Raw genomic sequence first — 16578 nt, forward strand, 5'->3', positions numbered from 1 at the left:
GCTAAGAAAGTCATTGATAAGTGATAACCATTTTTTGGCAAAACTGTATCTTTCATATATCTGTCAGTTAAAATGACAAAAGCATTTTAACTGACAGATAAGCTAAACAGAACATATCCAGTAATTATGAAACTGGCTAAAAATGCTATATGGGCCCTCTACACAATGGCCAGCGTTGGGCGATTAAAAGCGATCACGATAATGTAGAGTCCAAAATGTCTACGATCGACCGTCATAGTAGATATTTATTCATAATCGCCGTCGAGGCAAACATCGACGATCATTTGTTGGGCCAACGTTGCCCATTGAGTAGAGGGCCCCACATTGGACCCAACAATCGCTTTACTACAATGGTACAAGGTACAGACTACCTATAAACAAAATACCTATCTGTGTTGCCACTTATCATTCAATTCATTTTTAAGTACATAGCTTTCAATTGTTCTAAGAATATGAAAGTGAAGATTGTATGAGGTCCTATTTTCGCGTAAGTTGGTAGAAATCCGCTCCATAACGCTAGAACACCTTCGTTCTTTATTACACTCATTAGAACAGTTACTTGACTCGCTCCTTTTGTTGCGTTTTGTACTCTGAAACAGAATTTATAGGTTAGTGTTGCCAGGTAAGTAATTCTATTTCACCTCTCTTATTTGCGATTTTTATAAATTGTGTTACCACAAGACTGACCTCACATTATCACCTATACGCTGATGATCTCCAAATTTATTCACAAGCCACTTTGACTGATTTACCTGAAGCTGTGTACTGTATAAATCGTAACCTCTCACCACAGACATGTATATTTAAGTAGACAACGCACGTACCGCGATCTGTATGAAAACCAAGCGTGTCATATTTTTTGTACTGACCTTGACGCGTTATGACGTCACGAGCGCTTTTTAGTGATGTTAATTTCATTTTACGCTAAATCGATTAGGCCGCCACTCGCGCGGCGATTCTAGTATCGTCCTATCCCATCGAAGTAAATCGAAAGAAATCAGATCAAACTAGATCTATGTCTAAGAGGTAGTCAAATAAATGAATCGTAATCGATTACTTAATCGATTCAAGACAGAAAAATGATAATTACCATAGACAGAGGGATGATAAAATAAAGTTATAAACCTTTTAATATTCTAACAAGTAAAATAATGTGTTTTAGCTTTTTCTTACATATGCCCATTGAGTTACCATGTACTACGTACTAGAGAGGCCATCGAAAGAAAGTAATGAAACTGTCAATCAATCAATCTTTATGTCCCGTTGCATCGATCCATTTTCCTTTTATGTTCGGGTTACTTGGAAAACTGAAAAAACAAACATAGTCCAAGCAATAAGGAGTTTTCTTAAAAAACTCCCAAGATGACACTTTAACTAATGGCGTCCATGTCAAAATATTTATTTTTAGTACCTTTGTATTAAAATACTTAAAAGTTCTAGGTCAAGTCGTATTAAATGACAAAAAAATCTATGCCTTTTTTTCTGAAAAATTGCTCCTTCAAATTATCATTTTTCTGTTCGATTATAAAATCGATTAGAATCGAGAACTGTTGCATCAAATGAACATCACTAACCACAAAATTGGACAGAAAAATGAGAACAGAAAAATGAGAAGACGCTATTCATTGCTTGTTATCATACGACGCGATCTTTACCGTACCAAGTAAAAGCCGCAATGTATTCCGAATCATTTCGTATGATTTGGTATCCGTGTTTGTCACGATCGTTTTCCACAGATATTCTTTATTTGATTTTAAAATAAATAGTGCATATTCTGATTAGAAAATTACTTAACGGTGGAAGGAAACATCTATGCTAACTCGGCTACTCACAGCTGTGGAGTTTCTACAGTTTATAACGGCGCAATTCGGCATTTTACTTTATTCAGCTTCACGTCTTTCCTTGGCGAACTGCAAGCGCGGACTGAGTGTAGGCCAGCGTCAAGTAAGTTTCATAACCTTAGTTTGGACACGGGAAGTACATACACTCGCTTAGTCTATCTTGATACATGTCTGTGCCTCTCACACATATCCGATTGGAGTAAATCTTTTGGACTGAGTTTAAATCCTTTAAAATCTCAAGCAATTATATTTGGCAGTCAAAGTCTCCTTTCTAGGATTAATTGGACGACTCTGCCACCGATTGCACTCGATGGTACTACTGTTCCTTACAGTAAATTTGTTAAAGATCTCGGTATCATACTAGATGAAACTTTGTCATGGTCTCATCAGATTAAAAACATAAGTTCCAAAGTATTTGCTGCCGCCTCTAGTTTGCGTAGAATGCGTAATTTGCTTCCCATTCCCACCAAAATTTTGCTGGCCCAATCCTTACTTCTGCCAATCCTTGACTACGCTGACGTATGTCTTACTAATCTAACTCAAGAACAACTTAATAAACTTGAGCGGTTACAAAATTTTGCTGTGCGGTTCATTTATGGTCTGCGCAAGTATGACCATGTTTCGGAATTTCGGTCAAGACTTCAGTGGCTCCCCATCCGCCTCCGCCGGAATACACATATCCTTGCCTCTCTTTATTCCATTATCTTTAATCCCACATCACCTTCCTACTTAAAAGCTAATTTTGAATTCCTCGGCACTAGGAATACGAACTTACGATCAGCTGAAAATCTTACCCTTCATATACCTTCCCATTCTTCCAATTTCTTTCATTCTTCCTTTTCCGTTCAAGCAATCCGGTTGTGGAACTCCTTACCAGTCACGATAAGAAAAGCACAGACCCTTCACTCCTTTAAAAGTCAATTGAAGAACTACTACCTTCGCACGATCACTGACAAATCGTTAAAATAAATCTAAATTTAAGTTTTTCCTTCTTTATAATTTTAATCTTATTGTAATATTAATGTATCAACTTATGTGTCCTTCATTATGTATAATACTTTTCTATGTTTATTCTTTCTTCTTTCCTTGTCTTACTCTACTCTTTAATTCTTGCTCACTGTATCTTTATCTACATCGAGTTGCTTGGAAGAAATCGCTCACGAGCGATAAAGCCGCTCTTTGTACATCTCTACTATAAGCTATCTTAACTATGTAACTTTATCACTGTGTATATGTACAATAAAGAGTATTTCATTCATTCATTCATTCATTTCATTCATTCATTCTATTTTTTTTTTATTGTAGAATGTTACTGTTTCATGTGTTAATAAAGAATTTATTTAAAGGGATATTGTATTTTAGATACTTATTATAAAATTATAGCCCTGGTAAGATAAAAGAGATACCGGGTTCGATTCCCGGTAGAAATAAAATAAAGTCATCTAGAAATTATATACGCTTAAGTACAGTACTTAGGTAACAGATAAGAATGCAATTTTTAAATTGGAATAACATGCGTAGGCAGCTTTCGCCATGCAATATATTTCAAAGACCCTAAAAATAAAGTTTTTTTATAAATAAAAACAGATTCTATATATACTAACCTAGTTTTCACAATATCCACGGGTAGGGACGCAGCCGAGGTGATCAGACCAGAAATCATGGCGCAGACTGCATGCAGCGGCATGCCGTCACCCATGTAGGCAATCAATGCTTCACGTGACTACATTAAACGAAATGTTAAATATTAATTCAAAATATGACCTAACCATTAGCCTAAGCGGCCGTACACGGTCTGCTCGAGCAGTCAACGACTTACGACCGACCGCTTGAGCAGTCCGTGTTCGTCGCTCTAACACTTGCAAGCTTAAAAACTACAATTTTCACTTAGTTGTTATAAATTTTAGGATATAAAAATCAAACGATACATAACATCTTTGCATAATCATGAAAGAAGCGATGCCGTCATGGAAATCATCATACTTGTGCGTAAGAAGAAAGTTGCGCTCCATTCACCACCATGGCTCTGGTGACGGTAGCAGTCACACCACGCATTAGTGTCCCTGCACCTTCTTCTTTGATTATTCTGTAAATATTATATTTATGCAATATGAGAGTAGGTATACTTCTTTCTTATGGTCCCTAAAATATAGCTTTGCCAATATAAGTATTTAAATATTTATTTCGTTTACGTCATGCTATTTGGTATTTCACAGATGAACAAATTGACTTTCGATTAAATTTCTATTGTAAACTGAATCACACTTTCCTTGGTCAGTTTCTACTTTTAAATTAGGAGATAAGAAAGCCCCCTCATTCATGGTATTTAAATTGTACCTAGAGACTGTTGCTAAAGTATAAAAGTTCTCTCCCGAAGAGCGCATTTTATTTAGACAAAGTTCTGATGATTCATTCATGACCGATCATTCTACATACTGTTGCTCAACAAATGTTTTATCAATGCCTTGGCTTTGATCAACCACACGTTTACTACTATTATAGCTATGTACCTAGAAAGTGCATTGAACACATTGCTATAGTTGCGTCTCTGCTCGGGCGGCAGGCGACCATCAGCTGTCATTCTGATGAGGGCCACCTCTGACGGGTTGCCGAACACCGCGGCCACGCCGCCCGCAAAACATCCGAGCAATATTTTCGCCCCAAAATTTGGTGTGCCGTGATTTCTGAGAATCAGGTTGCCAAATGAACGGTGACTAACGTAATTTGAAAATTAAATGTAAAATCGAGATACTAACTCACATTCCACAAAGACATTATTTCTAATCTAATCGAATTTAAAAAACTTTGGAATTAATTTTCTCAATTACTATTCTTGTACCTACTTCTAGAAAAATAATTTTAAATGCATGTCGACAACACACTTATGGGAGTTCATAATTTTGTATCTTTCCATATTCTGTTGTCTTTTACAAAGAGTCAAAAGCAATTGCTGTTCTTTGTGTTATAAAAAATAACGCGTTTGGACTTTGGTATATTCAAGGAGGTACTAGCTACTAGAAGGATTTGTCCAAAAAGTATATTAGGCCCCAACTAAATAAAAGGATTTAAACGTATATCTTACTGCTGATAATAATCAAACAAAGCATTGAAGCATCCCAGTCTAGCCGTAGTATACGTGGCCTGTCTGAACAGCGACGCTGAGAGGCCAGTGTAGAAGCCAGTGACCCCTTCCTTCTGCAGGATTTCGCTAGCTATTGTGCCCACACTACTGTTGCTTTTGGGACCCGCTAGTTGCATCCGCGTTTTGACGAGATCAGCTGGTTGGACTATGACGTTTGCCAGCATTCTGTATAATACAGTGTTTGATTATTTTTTTTTGGATATTTCCCGTTTTATTTTTAAAAAGTTATTATTGTCAGTATACTCATTAGGTTAAGGGCTTTAGATATCAGTTTAAAGTTTTTTGATATCTGCAATAGTTACGGAATAATCGCCTGTGCACACTTAAGGATTACATCCTGTATAATGTATATTATATTCTGGGTTTTATTTACGTTTGTCAATCAAATATAATGAAAATAAGTTGTAAGTATAACAACTATCAGAAAACTGTTATGTAGCACTAGCAGTTAAGTATCATATATTTTCATTTTTACTAATTGAAATGACTTACATTATAAACGAGAAAGTTTTTAAGTATGGATGGATGTTTAATAATCTTTACCATAAAAACTTCTGGACGGATTTAGATGAAACTTTACAGAAATATAGGTAAATATAAGAATAACTTGAGCTATAGAAGTACTCGCTTTTACACGAATCTCCTTCCACAGGTGAATCTACTCACTACAGCACGAATTATTTAACAAAACTGTGTTTTACTGTAAATTAGGTAACTTTTACTGACCCACTCAAACCTCCGATGAGAAAATTTAGCCAACCAGGAATAGTTTTAGGTGCAGCTTTGTCACCCATTTCCTTTCTTTCTTTATCCCGTCTTTCAGTATTATTTTCTTACATCTTTGCTATTTATATATGTACCTATATTATAGTTTGCATAGATTGTATTGGTTTGACAGTTGATAGCTAATGTTAGTGTTAATGTTATAGTTTTTTTTTTCATTTTTAGCACCAAGAAGGTACCTACTTTGTTTATCAAATATCAGAGTGATCCTATTATCAGAGTTGAAGGTACTTTATAGTTTATTTATCAAATGTCAGAGTTATCATATTATCAGAGTTTCTTTTTCTTCTAATATATTGGAAAAATATCTTAAGGGGTAGTAAATAAAACAATTTTTAATTCACAATAAATATATTTAAATTTAATATTACATAGGAGGTATTATAATACAAATCCAGAAATTCTTAATTATTAACCTAATGCTATTACCACGGCCAGGATTCTGTCGAGTCTTGGTGAAACAGGTTACGTCTGAAAATAAAGTATTATGTATATAAATAAATAAATAATATTATAAATGCGAAAGTTTGTGAGGATGTGTGTGTGTGTGTGTTTGTTACTCTTTCACGCAAATACTACTGAACCGATAACAATGAAATTTAGCACACATATAGAATAGAGGGTAACTTGAATTAACACATAGGTAGTATCCCGGAAATCCCACGGGAACGGAAACTATGCTTTTTCTTTGAAAACGCGGGTGAAACCGTGGGCGGAAAGCTAGTGTAATCATATTTCTTTATTTTTATTCGGTCCATCATCATACAAACTACGTAAAATAATAAATCTTGCCTTCGAGGAGGTGTCTCTGGCGACTCAATACGTCTTGGAGGAGTGTAGTCTCCCCTCAATATCCTCGGCGGAGTATAGTCTCCCCTTGTAGGAGTATAGTCTCCCCTCGTAGTGTAGTCTCCCCTTGTAGTGTAGTCTCCCCTCGTGTCAAACAGTGTCCCCGGGGGAGTGTCCCCAAACGATCTTGTGTCCCGGGACATGGCCCCAAGGGACTCCCGGGGGTAATCCCGGGTGTCCCGGGTTGGTGAGTCCTGTGCCCGGGGCTGAGCGCGGGATACTTCGTTGAGTAAGGATAGGCAAGAGTGGGAAAGGCGTTGACTGAAATTCTGTAACGCAATAACATGCAACAAATAAATAATTTGAACCGAAGAATAAGTATATCTATTTTTGCTAAAATTGTATTATAAGTTTTATTTTAGATTCAATGAACCTGATTATATTGTCTGTTTTATGATTGAAAAAATAATTATCGTTACTGTTTATATTTTTCCACCTAGAATAGAAATAAAACTACCTATATGTATTCAACTCGATTCTAATCTTCTTATATATAAAATTCGACGGGTGGCCCGATTCTCATGAAATTTTCTGTGCATATCGGGTAAGTCTGAGAATCGGCCAAAATCTATTTTTTATATGTAGGTACGACGGGCGAAGCCGGGGCGGACCCTAGCGGTATTATATGAAAATGTGTTCGACTTTCAATTGTAACTAAGACTAAATTAAAGTATTTTCATACTTTAAACACCACTAATCTACATAGGCTTATTACTAACTGGTTTATCTAGATAGCTAGTAATTTTTATCACTAGCTATCTAAACCAAAACCATAGTTTGATACATCACTACATAGTACATAGTATAAAATAAAGTCGCTTTCTATGTCCCTATGTCCTTATGTCCCTTTGTACGCTTAAATCTATGTAACTACGCAACGGATTTTGATGCGGTTTTTTTAATAGATAGAGTGATTCAAGAGGAAGGTTTTAGTTTATAATTTATTAGGTTTTAGATAAAGCGGGTGAAGCGGTAAGCTAGTTTACTACAAAATATATTATACAATGTATAACTGAACTTTTTAAGGTTATGTAGGTAGCTGGTAAAGCAAAACCATAAAATATATTATTATGTATTGTAAGAAATATCACGCGAGGCCGGGTTAAATATTAGTTTTTAATGTAATAAGAATGTACTGAGATTCTACACAGCTACCTAATTGATGTAGGTAGTTGATAACAAATCGCAGCAAGTCAACGACTATTAGCAAAGTGAGGGTAGTTGAGTCGAACGTCGTATGAACAACGTCCGAGCCCCTAGGCACGATTCGTACGAATGCGCCACGAGTCAAGTCAAGTCGGGTTTTCCACGCAGGCCTTCACAGGCCTCGGGGTAACTGTTCGGGGCGACGGCCCCTTTCAGTGGTGGCAACGCCGCCTGCAACTACAGGCGGGGCACTGGGTGGGACCTAGTGGTCCGAGGTGTCGTGTCCGGGAAGTGTCCTGCTGCAGTGCGATCGAGCCCGCGTGTGTCGCGGGCGATCTGCGAGCTGCAGCAGGGAAGAATGTCCGTGGGTGCTTCACCGCCGCTTAGCGAGGTCGAGCCCGCCGGCAGAGTGCCGGGGGGCGCCCATCAGCCAGCGGCGAGAAAGCGGTCGTGTCCTAGGAGACTAGGTCACGTGGTAGGCCTCTTATGTCCGGCGGTCGCCGATGGTATGGCGCGATGCCCTGCAAGTGCTGGGATCGCGCTCCGTCGGCGCGCGCGAACATGGAGGAACTAAGCGCTGCGCCACGAGTCAAAGGAACGCGGCAATTTATAGTATTCGACAGCTAAACATGTTCGGACAGGAAACAGTGACAATTATTCATCCACAAAAATATTAAATCAAAAGTTACATCTAACAGTATTATCTATATATTTACCGGCAAGCAAGATCCCTTCATCTCCCTGAGGTCGATCTTGCGGAACATCTCACACAGCAGCAGCTCGTGCAGGCTCGGCGTGCGCGGACTGAAGATCATCTCTATTATTTCTACTACCTGCAATTACACAAAGAAAATATGGGCAATAATATTTAATAATAATTTATAATATTTTCATTTTTGACGTGACAACATCTTATAATTCGATAGAGCCGGCTGCACGCACGAAAAAACATGACTCATGCGGCGTTACCTCGCTCTGAGGCGTTCCATGTTTAGGCTTGAAGTGCAAGCGAGAGCGCGGAACGAACGACAAAGAAGCACAATCAGACGTTGTCACGTTCAACTATCGTCAGTAAACCGACTTTACAGACAACCAATTTTTATTATTATAATTAATATCTTTTGTATGGGCTAGTGAATAAGTAGCTTGGATATTTTAAAAGAGCAATGTATTGCGTATATAATGCTTAGTGAATATTTCCATACGTGTTATACAATCAATTCACACCTGCGGATAGCCAGCCTGCAGGTCCGGCAGCAGAGAGAGGTCAGTGTCAGCAGCCGCACACATCTCGAACAGCACGTGTCCGAGGGACAGCGTCTCGGCGTGCTGAGAGACAGCCGTGTGGGGGGGGCGGGGGGGAGTGCCTATTAGGGTGTTCTCCAACCCGCAAATGCTGTAAAAATAAAGTAAAGAATATTTATTCATAGATCAAGCATATATTTTCAGGACAATTTTCACACATGGCACGAGCTGATCCAATACTAATCTTTCGCTTGTGTTATGGAAACCAGATGGCTGATAAACATAGGTACATATATATATATATATACATGTTACCGGAAATGTATGAAATCAAGGAATTGTATACAAATCCTAGAAAACGTATACAATTCCGATACTATTTAAAAAATTTATAAAATATTGTAATTTTCCTCGGAATTTTATATATAAAGTAAATGCTTTCTGTACTTAATAAAACACGTTGTTAATATTTTTTTATGATAGCACTTATTGAGACAATCGGGTCATACCGTAAAATAATAGGTATTATAATATGTTCATCAACTATCGATTAACTTTTAACGTAAATATCACAAAATCAACTGAAATCGAAAATTTAAGAAATTTATTTCTCTATGAATGAGAATTTTTTAAAAGAACAGAACACATTCGACCCCGCTTTTTTCGCCACGGCGAAGCCTTAGCCACTCAAACACCCGTGATCGATATTATTCTATTCCTTGAAAATTTTTCAATCATAAAGCATTTGAATGAAATGAAATAAACGTTTTTATTTCTCGTTTTTCTTCTATAATATATCAAAGTAAGGCATTAACAAACATACAACAGTTTTCTGAAAAGAAATCAAGTACCTAACTATCACGATTCTCTATCCTTGATCTAAATAGATAGGTACAATGCTTAAAAGTTAAAACTACAATATCGCTATTTCTCCAACAATTTCAAACTCACCGTGCTACGCCATTTTGAATGATCACGTTCCCAGAATGCAAATGCCTGAAGGGTGGGAATCCCTTATCCTTTAAAAAGAGTAACCCTTCGAGTATTTGTCGACCAAACCTCGCCACTTGTGAAGCTGGTAACCCTGTCCCTATTGTTGTGTATTTCTTGAAATATTCGTCGCTCCATGTACTCTGAAAAAAAAAATGTATGCGTGTACAAGAGTACATACGTAAGAAGTGAAACTTCTTTATGACCTTAAAAATGTCACGAGTATGGCGTAACGCAAAAATGTCACGCGTACGGCGTAACGCAAAAATGTCACGCGTACGGCGTAACGCAAAATGTTACACTAAATTTTTGTCCAACCCAGATAAACTTTCACTTCAATAATTATTTGAAAGCATTTATATTTCTTACACTGCAATGTAGCTTATAATCTTTAGAAAATTATATATTTCTGTAACATCGGTAGACCGTAGAGACTAGTTTCTCACAACACAGGGGATAGTGTGTGAACTAGTGGATCTTCATAAAGTGTTCATTATTATAATATGCAATTTCTTTTAATTGTATTCCAAGGTTATTGTACACCGTGTAGTGTGTTATGAAACAAATAAACGATTTTTATTATTTATTAATTAAGTTTGACTAGATAGGATTATAATACAATGTCGTTAAAATTTATTTGAGGAAACCATACCAAAATAATTGTTAACGACCGCGACATTCAAATTACTGGATCTAGGTACAAATCGATATCAAAATATGTATTACTTTAGACGTTGTTTGAATGACCTATTTCTGCCTTATATTAAGGTTCTAAAATCAAATCTAACATAATTATATATTTTATATGTACAATGTAAATGTACTCGAGAACAAATAGAGTACAATGAAATTGCGAGACGAAATTATGAATTCATTCACTTACGAAGTATTTGGCATTTTTATTTGTTTATTGCTCATCTTTCGAAGTGCATACCATGGCTGTGGCATGGCATTTTTACAAAAAGGAACTATTAGATAGAAGATTAAGATACTATTAAGTAGAAAACTATTTTACAGTAGCCATTTTTTTTTTTCAATTTTTAGGGTTCCGTAGCCAAAATGGCAAAAACGGAACCCTTATAGTTTCGTCATGTCCGTCTGTCCGTCTGTCCGTCTGTCCGTCTGTCACAGCCGATTTACTCGGAAACTATAAGTACTACAGTGATGAAATTTGATGGGAATATGTGTTGTATGAACCGCTACAAAAATATGACACTAAATAGTAAAAAAAAGAATTGGGGGTGGGGCCCCCCATACATGTAACTGAGGGATGAAATTTTTTTTTTCGATGTACATACCCGTGTGGGGTATCAATGGAAAGGTCTTTTAAAATGATATAAAGTTTTCTAAAAAACATTTTTCTTAAAGTGAACGGTTTTTGAGATATCAGCTCTCAAAGTCGTAAAAAGTATGTCCCCCCCCCTCTATTTTTATAACTACGGGGTATAAAATTCTAAAAAAAATAGAGGTGATGCATGCTAATTAACTCTTTCAACGATTTTTGGTTTGATCAAAGTATCTCTTATAGTTTTTGAGATAGGTTGATTTAACTGTAATTTATTATATTTGCTGCTACGGAACCCTTTGTGCGCGAGCCCGACTCGCACTTGGCCGGTTTTTATTTTATTTCTCCCCACAATTCCCCAACACATAAATTAATCTACATGCATACAAAATTATCAAACAATGAAGTTGGCATTAGCCAATTTCAATTGGGTAATGTTCAACTTCAACTACAACGCCAATAATAAAATGAACGCATAATATTCTTTCCACTATTAAATAATAAATGAATACCTTATACAACAAATCCTTCAAGCTCCCCTTAACATTGAAGGGCAGAACAGCCAAGGCATGACCGTTGCACATTTCTAGGTCCAAAACGGGGTAAATGTAAGGGTGGTGAAGGGCTCGGAACAGCTCCATTATGAGGGTCTGGGTCCGCTCGGTGGGGTCTATTGGGCATTTGCTTGTTAGAGGTACCTGTAGAAAAGTACCTTATGTTTCATTGTAGAAGCAAGATTCCAGGAACGTGTATGCTTAGTTATTAAAACAACTGTAACGGTGCATTTATATCAAACGAACATACAGCTAAAATTAGAGCAAGAGCATTCTTTCGTGATCTCGAAGTGTAAACGAAAACTCGTACTCATAATATAATCTATTCGAACGCACTAAGAAAAATCAAAGAATGCGTTATGGAAACCAGATGGCTGATAAACATACGTATACATGTAAAATTTTGAATAAATACTTATATAAATAATTAACACCCAGACACAGAGCAAACGTCTATGTTCATCACACAAATATTTGCCCCGGGTGGGAATCGAACCCACGACCTCTGGCTTGGAAGGCAGGGCCACTACCAACCTGTCAGTCAATGTCATTTCATCAGTCAGTCATTTGTTGTGGGGATAAACGTATTTTCGTAGGTAATGAAGCACATTTAAACTGAAACAAGAGAGGATATAAACTCACCAAAGTAAGCAGTCTTTCAGTTTTGATAGAGTTGTCGTGTATCGCGAACCAGTGCTTGTTGGAGCGATACCCTATTGAGCTTAATGGGTGAAGTAGGACATATCTGGAAAATAATAAAATTATATAGTTATTCTGTATTTTAATTGTGACTATAATTTTTCAATAGACTTGAAAAAAGGATCTCAATTCAACTGTACCTATTTTTTTGGTTTTTGGGTTCGATAGTTCAGTTTTTGACAGGGAGAACTGATTGGATCATTGTTTTGCACACCTGAGAGAGATAATGCTCTAAATTGTCACCAAATCAAAAAATCACGATCCACTCATCTCATTTTTTATTTTATTACAATTTGAAGGCGGTTGTGTTAAAAAAATACGAACTAAAGAGTTAAATGTTGCGTACTGAGCAATATAAAAGTATTATTTTATGCATCTAAGAAGATTAGTTTGTGACGGGGTTTCACTTGCCTACGTAATTTCAATGAAATTAAATTGCATAATAATTATCTATATAATGTTGTCGTTTAGTTTTCTTTTAAGCTTTTATAAATTGTAACTACTCATGTATACTAATAATATAAAGAGTATCAGAGTATGTCTGTTTGTTTGAACGCGCTAATCTCAGGAACTACTGGTTTGATTTGAAAAATTCTTTGGGTTTTAGATACTTAGCCCATTTATCGGAGAAGGCTATAGACTATATATCATCTCGCTAAGACCAACAGGAGCGGAACATTGCGGGTAAAACCGCGGAGCACAGTTAGTCATCTGTGTTGTAAAAGATTATTCTATATAATTTGAATGAATTTTTAAAACAAGAAGTATATTAATAAAATTAATTACCTAGGTGTTTTTGATAGATATTCGGAGCATATAGCCATCGCCACTCCAGTCTCGATGGTACACTCAGGATACCTGCCCAGTGGAAAATTAATAAATACACACTAGCTGTATGGTAAATAGGAATTAGAAAATTGTTCAAATTTAATAAAGTCTACAATTTTTGTAAGTAGTAGCTGTTGCCGCGACTTTCCTCGATGTAAAAAATATGTAAACCTAAATCATTCTCCAATAGGTAGCTAGAGCTGTACAGTAGAGTCGATACACAATCGGTTCAGCGGTTTAGGAGGAGTTCACTGATAAACACACAGAATAAATATACACATAGACATTTAAATTCCAAACTACATAGCACGCTAATTAAATACAAAAATAATAAAATAATACTTACTTAGGCGAGACCTCCGAAGGCGAGTTCTTGTCGGACCCTGAACCCATAATTGACTTATTGAACAATAACTTTGCTAAAGAATCTATTTTCTGTGCAACAAGCGGTGTGCGATCAGAATTTTCCTCTAGAATACATAAATATATAGGTATGTATAAATATTCAGGGACTTAACTAACTAATGGGAGGTTTGCAAAATGACAAAAAAAATCGTAAATACAATTAATATGAAAATGGTACATAATCATTTATCTCTCAGTGCTGGGAATCGAACCCATAGAAACACCATTAAGAGGTTAATTTTTCCTAGTAAGACTCTATCTACAAAAAACCGCATCAAAATCCGTTGCGTAGTTTTAAAGATCTTAGCATACAGATACACAGACCTAGACGCGACTTTGTTACTAGGTATATGTAGAGATTTATTTTAAAATTGTATGTATTAACTATATAACTTTAATTATGAAAGATTGATATATTAATTGGTCACTTGTGTTTCTACTGTTATGCGAACATTGTAATACATATAACGATTTTTAATTTTAATTCAATTAAGATGGCCTGATGAAATGGCATAATCGAGGTTAAAATTTTAAATCTTAGAAGCGATTCAAAGTAAAAGCTAATAAAGCAGGGAATTATGTTTTTTTTTTTATATCTACATTTTAATAGATTGTGTTAGCATATAGCGTACCTATACGCTTAGATAAAAAGGCATATTATAATTTTGATCAGATAAAATTAAGAAAGAAATCCAACCGATTGATTTCATCATTTAGATTTTAATGCGCGTGTCTATTAAATCAATATATTAATTAATTGGTGCTTTTTTGACGATTAATTTAATATTTATTAAGCACATATTTTAATAGTAACCTAATACAAGAAAGGTTTAATAAATTTTGAAAAATTATGAGAACATTAAGATTTGATTTCTATAATCGCATTCAGCATCAGTTATCAAGTTCTTGGCTCTTGCTATCACTATAAGCGACTGCATTTAATGTATTTTACAAGCACCACATCATCACATCACATATTAAATACCCTATATCAATTAGCTTAACAATAATTCACCTTCGCTCTCCTCTTTATCCGTAGACACGGAGCGGATTCGAAACGCATTCCTCTTATTAGCCGCAGCGATAGACTCCGGGTTCAATTCCGCCGCTGACTGCGCCCTTCTACACGACCCTCGACGTTTCTTCTTTCTATAACTTGACCTCGGCCGTTCCTGGTAGAACCGGTCGTGGCCTGTAGTCTCCGGCTCCCGCTGTTCCTTCCCCTCGTTCGTCGCCTTCATATGCTGGTACAAGTTGAACATCTTGACAATAATTTTTCCCCGCAAAAAACGTAGCTTCCCAATTTTGCTCGCCTAGACGCTTTCCTCGCTATGTACCGTTCACTGTACACGTATGATTATTATTTGAAAATGTCTCAACAAGTATAATCTGATTAAGTTTTTATGAGCATTAATATATAGAACAGAGGTATTACGGTCTTATAGAATATAGAATATTATACGTATACAAGCCGACACGTTTATAGAGCGGTCCGAGAGAATATGTCATTATAGTTCAACTAATTGAAGACCTATAAGTGCTGTTAAGCTAACTTGTAACTCCCACGTATAATATGGGCACATTTTTCTGTGTTCTCTACGATCGAAAATGACACGAAAAGTGTATTACAATGTTGTAGTTTTAATGTATTAGTTGAATAATAGGATATGAATGTATAATGAGATAAATACGATTTATTATAGTTTGATTACAGAGTAGCTTAGGTACTCATAATCCTAAACCATATTATATTTATTTCTTTAAATTGAGTACCTAATTAATTTTATATTTTATTACAATTTGCAATCTAAAACAATATAGTGGTGTTCTATTCTAGTGAGTACCGTATATGGTACCCTTTATTGTTATTTTTACTTTTATATCGCTGACTTTTCTCTTCCTATTAACATAATAATTAGTAGAACTTTGCCATAAATTACATTTTCTTTAACTAAACGTTATTGCATTAAAATATTAGATACGACCTTAGGATACGACTATCTCACTACTAGGTACCATGGACGCTACTACTTACCATATGGAATTGTCTATTTCAATTACTCGTTACACGATAAGTTAATTACAATAGTACATATCAAGTCAATGAGATTAGCTTTAAACACAAGTTAATCGAACGTATAATTTATTATACACTAATCCGATAATCCAATAAAAACGTCTGTCTTATGCAATTATTCCTAACTATAGGGTGTCCCAACAAGAACGCAAGATTTATTTTTGGCGCCATTCGAAGTGTCATTGATGACATTTCAAAAATTGTTATTTTTTTTTAATAGAAGGACAGAATATAAAATAGTACTCGTAGAAGGTTAAGGTAAGTAAAAATGGAACCACAAATGGAACGCTAAACGTAGGATCAACGCATTCTCATTGTGAAATTTGTTTTACCAAAATGTTGAAAATTTTGCGGCTACAGTACGCAAATTACGATTAATTTGGGGTCACAATAATGCTTGAAGCATTATTGCGACCCCAAGAGTCAACTGTAAAGAATTTTATGGAAAAATTTGCTGAAACTGGTGTGTTAGTGATGTAAAGAGATGGCAAGACATCTTTCATGTTTATTAAGTTAGTCAGGATAATACTAGAGCGGGATAGCTATACTTTTGTCGCGTCGAATTCAAATAAACTAATGCAAGGAAGGGATTTGAAAAAAAGGTAATCAATTTTATAACAATTTATTTCTAGTACATAAGTTAGTCACACAAAAATGTTTCTATAAAAATATATATGGAATTTATATAATAACAATATCACAAGGCCATGTCGCGTATAGGTATTTTATTATGA

At 35.8% G+C, this 16578-nt stretch overlaps 2 protein-coding genes across 3 annotated transcripts; both read right to left on the reverse strand.

Moving 5' to 3' along the window:
- Positions 1-228: 228 nt before the first annotated feature.
- On the reverse strand, positions 229-5777 carry LOC149901008 (mitochondrial 2-oxoglutarate/malate carrier protein-like). Its single transcript, XM_090111550.1, has 6 exons — positions 5710-5777; positions 4924-5148; positions 4352-4525; positions 3825-3927; positions 3446-3564; positions 229-590 (listed from the first exon to the last, which is right to left on the reverse strand). Exons 1-6 carry the CDS (start codon positions 5775-5777, stop codon positions 410-412), a joined length of 870 nt encoding a protein of 289 aa, XP_089967676.1. The 3' UTR covers positions 229-409.
- A 369-nt stretch (positions 5778-6146) lies between these two features.
- Positions 6147-15029, reverse strand: Slob (Slowpoke binding protein). 2 transcript variants are annotated; one of them, XM_090111748.1, is made up of 10 exons: positions 14783-15029; positions 13715-13832; positions 13321-13392; positions 12478-12580; positions 11794-11979; positions 9958-10139; positions 8989-9157; positions 8478-8594; positions 6559-6884; positions 6147-6237 (listed from the first exon to the last, which is right to left on the reverse strand). In XM_090111748.1, exons 1-10 carry the CDS (start codon positions 15027-15029, stop codon positions 6192-6194), a joined length of 1566 nt encoding a protein of 521 aa, XP_089967874.1. In that variant the 3' UTR covers positions 6147-6191. The 2 variants fall into 2 exon arrangements, with proteins under 2 accessions (XP_089967874.1, XP_089967872.1); XM_090111746.1 differs by having other exon boundaries at positions 13709-13832.
- Positions 15030-16578: the final 1549 nt, after the last annotated feature.

The sequence above is a fragment of the Colias eurytheme genome, chromosome 17 (assembly GCF_061535395.1).
Source record: "Colias eurytheme isolate Ceu_HAF_F1 chromosome 17, ilColEury1 Martin Lab GWU primary, whole genome shotgun sequence".
Taxonomy (NCBI): Eukaryota; Metazoa; Arthropoda; class Insecta; order Lepidoptera; family Pieridae; genus Colias; species Colias eurytheme.

Coding starts and splice junctions, on each gene's coding strand:
- Slob (XM_090111746.1), bottom strand. CDS start 15,029: ATGTTCAACTTGTACCAGCATATGAAGGCGACGAACGAGGGGAAGGAA. Junction 13,833..14,782: donor GGATAAAGAGGAGAGCGAAG/GTGAATTATTGT, acceptor TATGTATTCTAG/AGGAAAATTCTGATCGCACA. Junction 12,581..13,320: donor TATCTATCAAAAACACCTAG/GTAATTAATTTT, acceptor ATTATTTTCCAG/ATATGTCCTACTTCACCCAT.
- LOC149901008 (XM_090111550.1), bottom strand. CDS start 5,777: ATGGGTGACAAAGCTGCACCTAAAACTATTCCTGGTTGGCTAAATTTT. Junction 3,565..3,824: donor AACTTTCTTCTTACGCACAA/GTATGATGATTT, acceptor CGTTTAATGTAG/TCACGTGAAGCATTGATTGC. Junction 591..3,445: donor GTGGATATTGTGAAAACTAG/GTTAGTATATAT, acceptor ATTCTGTTTCAG/AGTACAAAACGCAACAAAAG.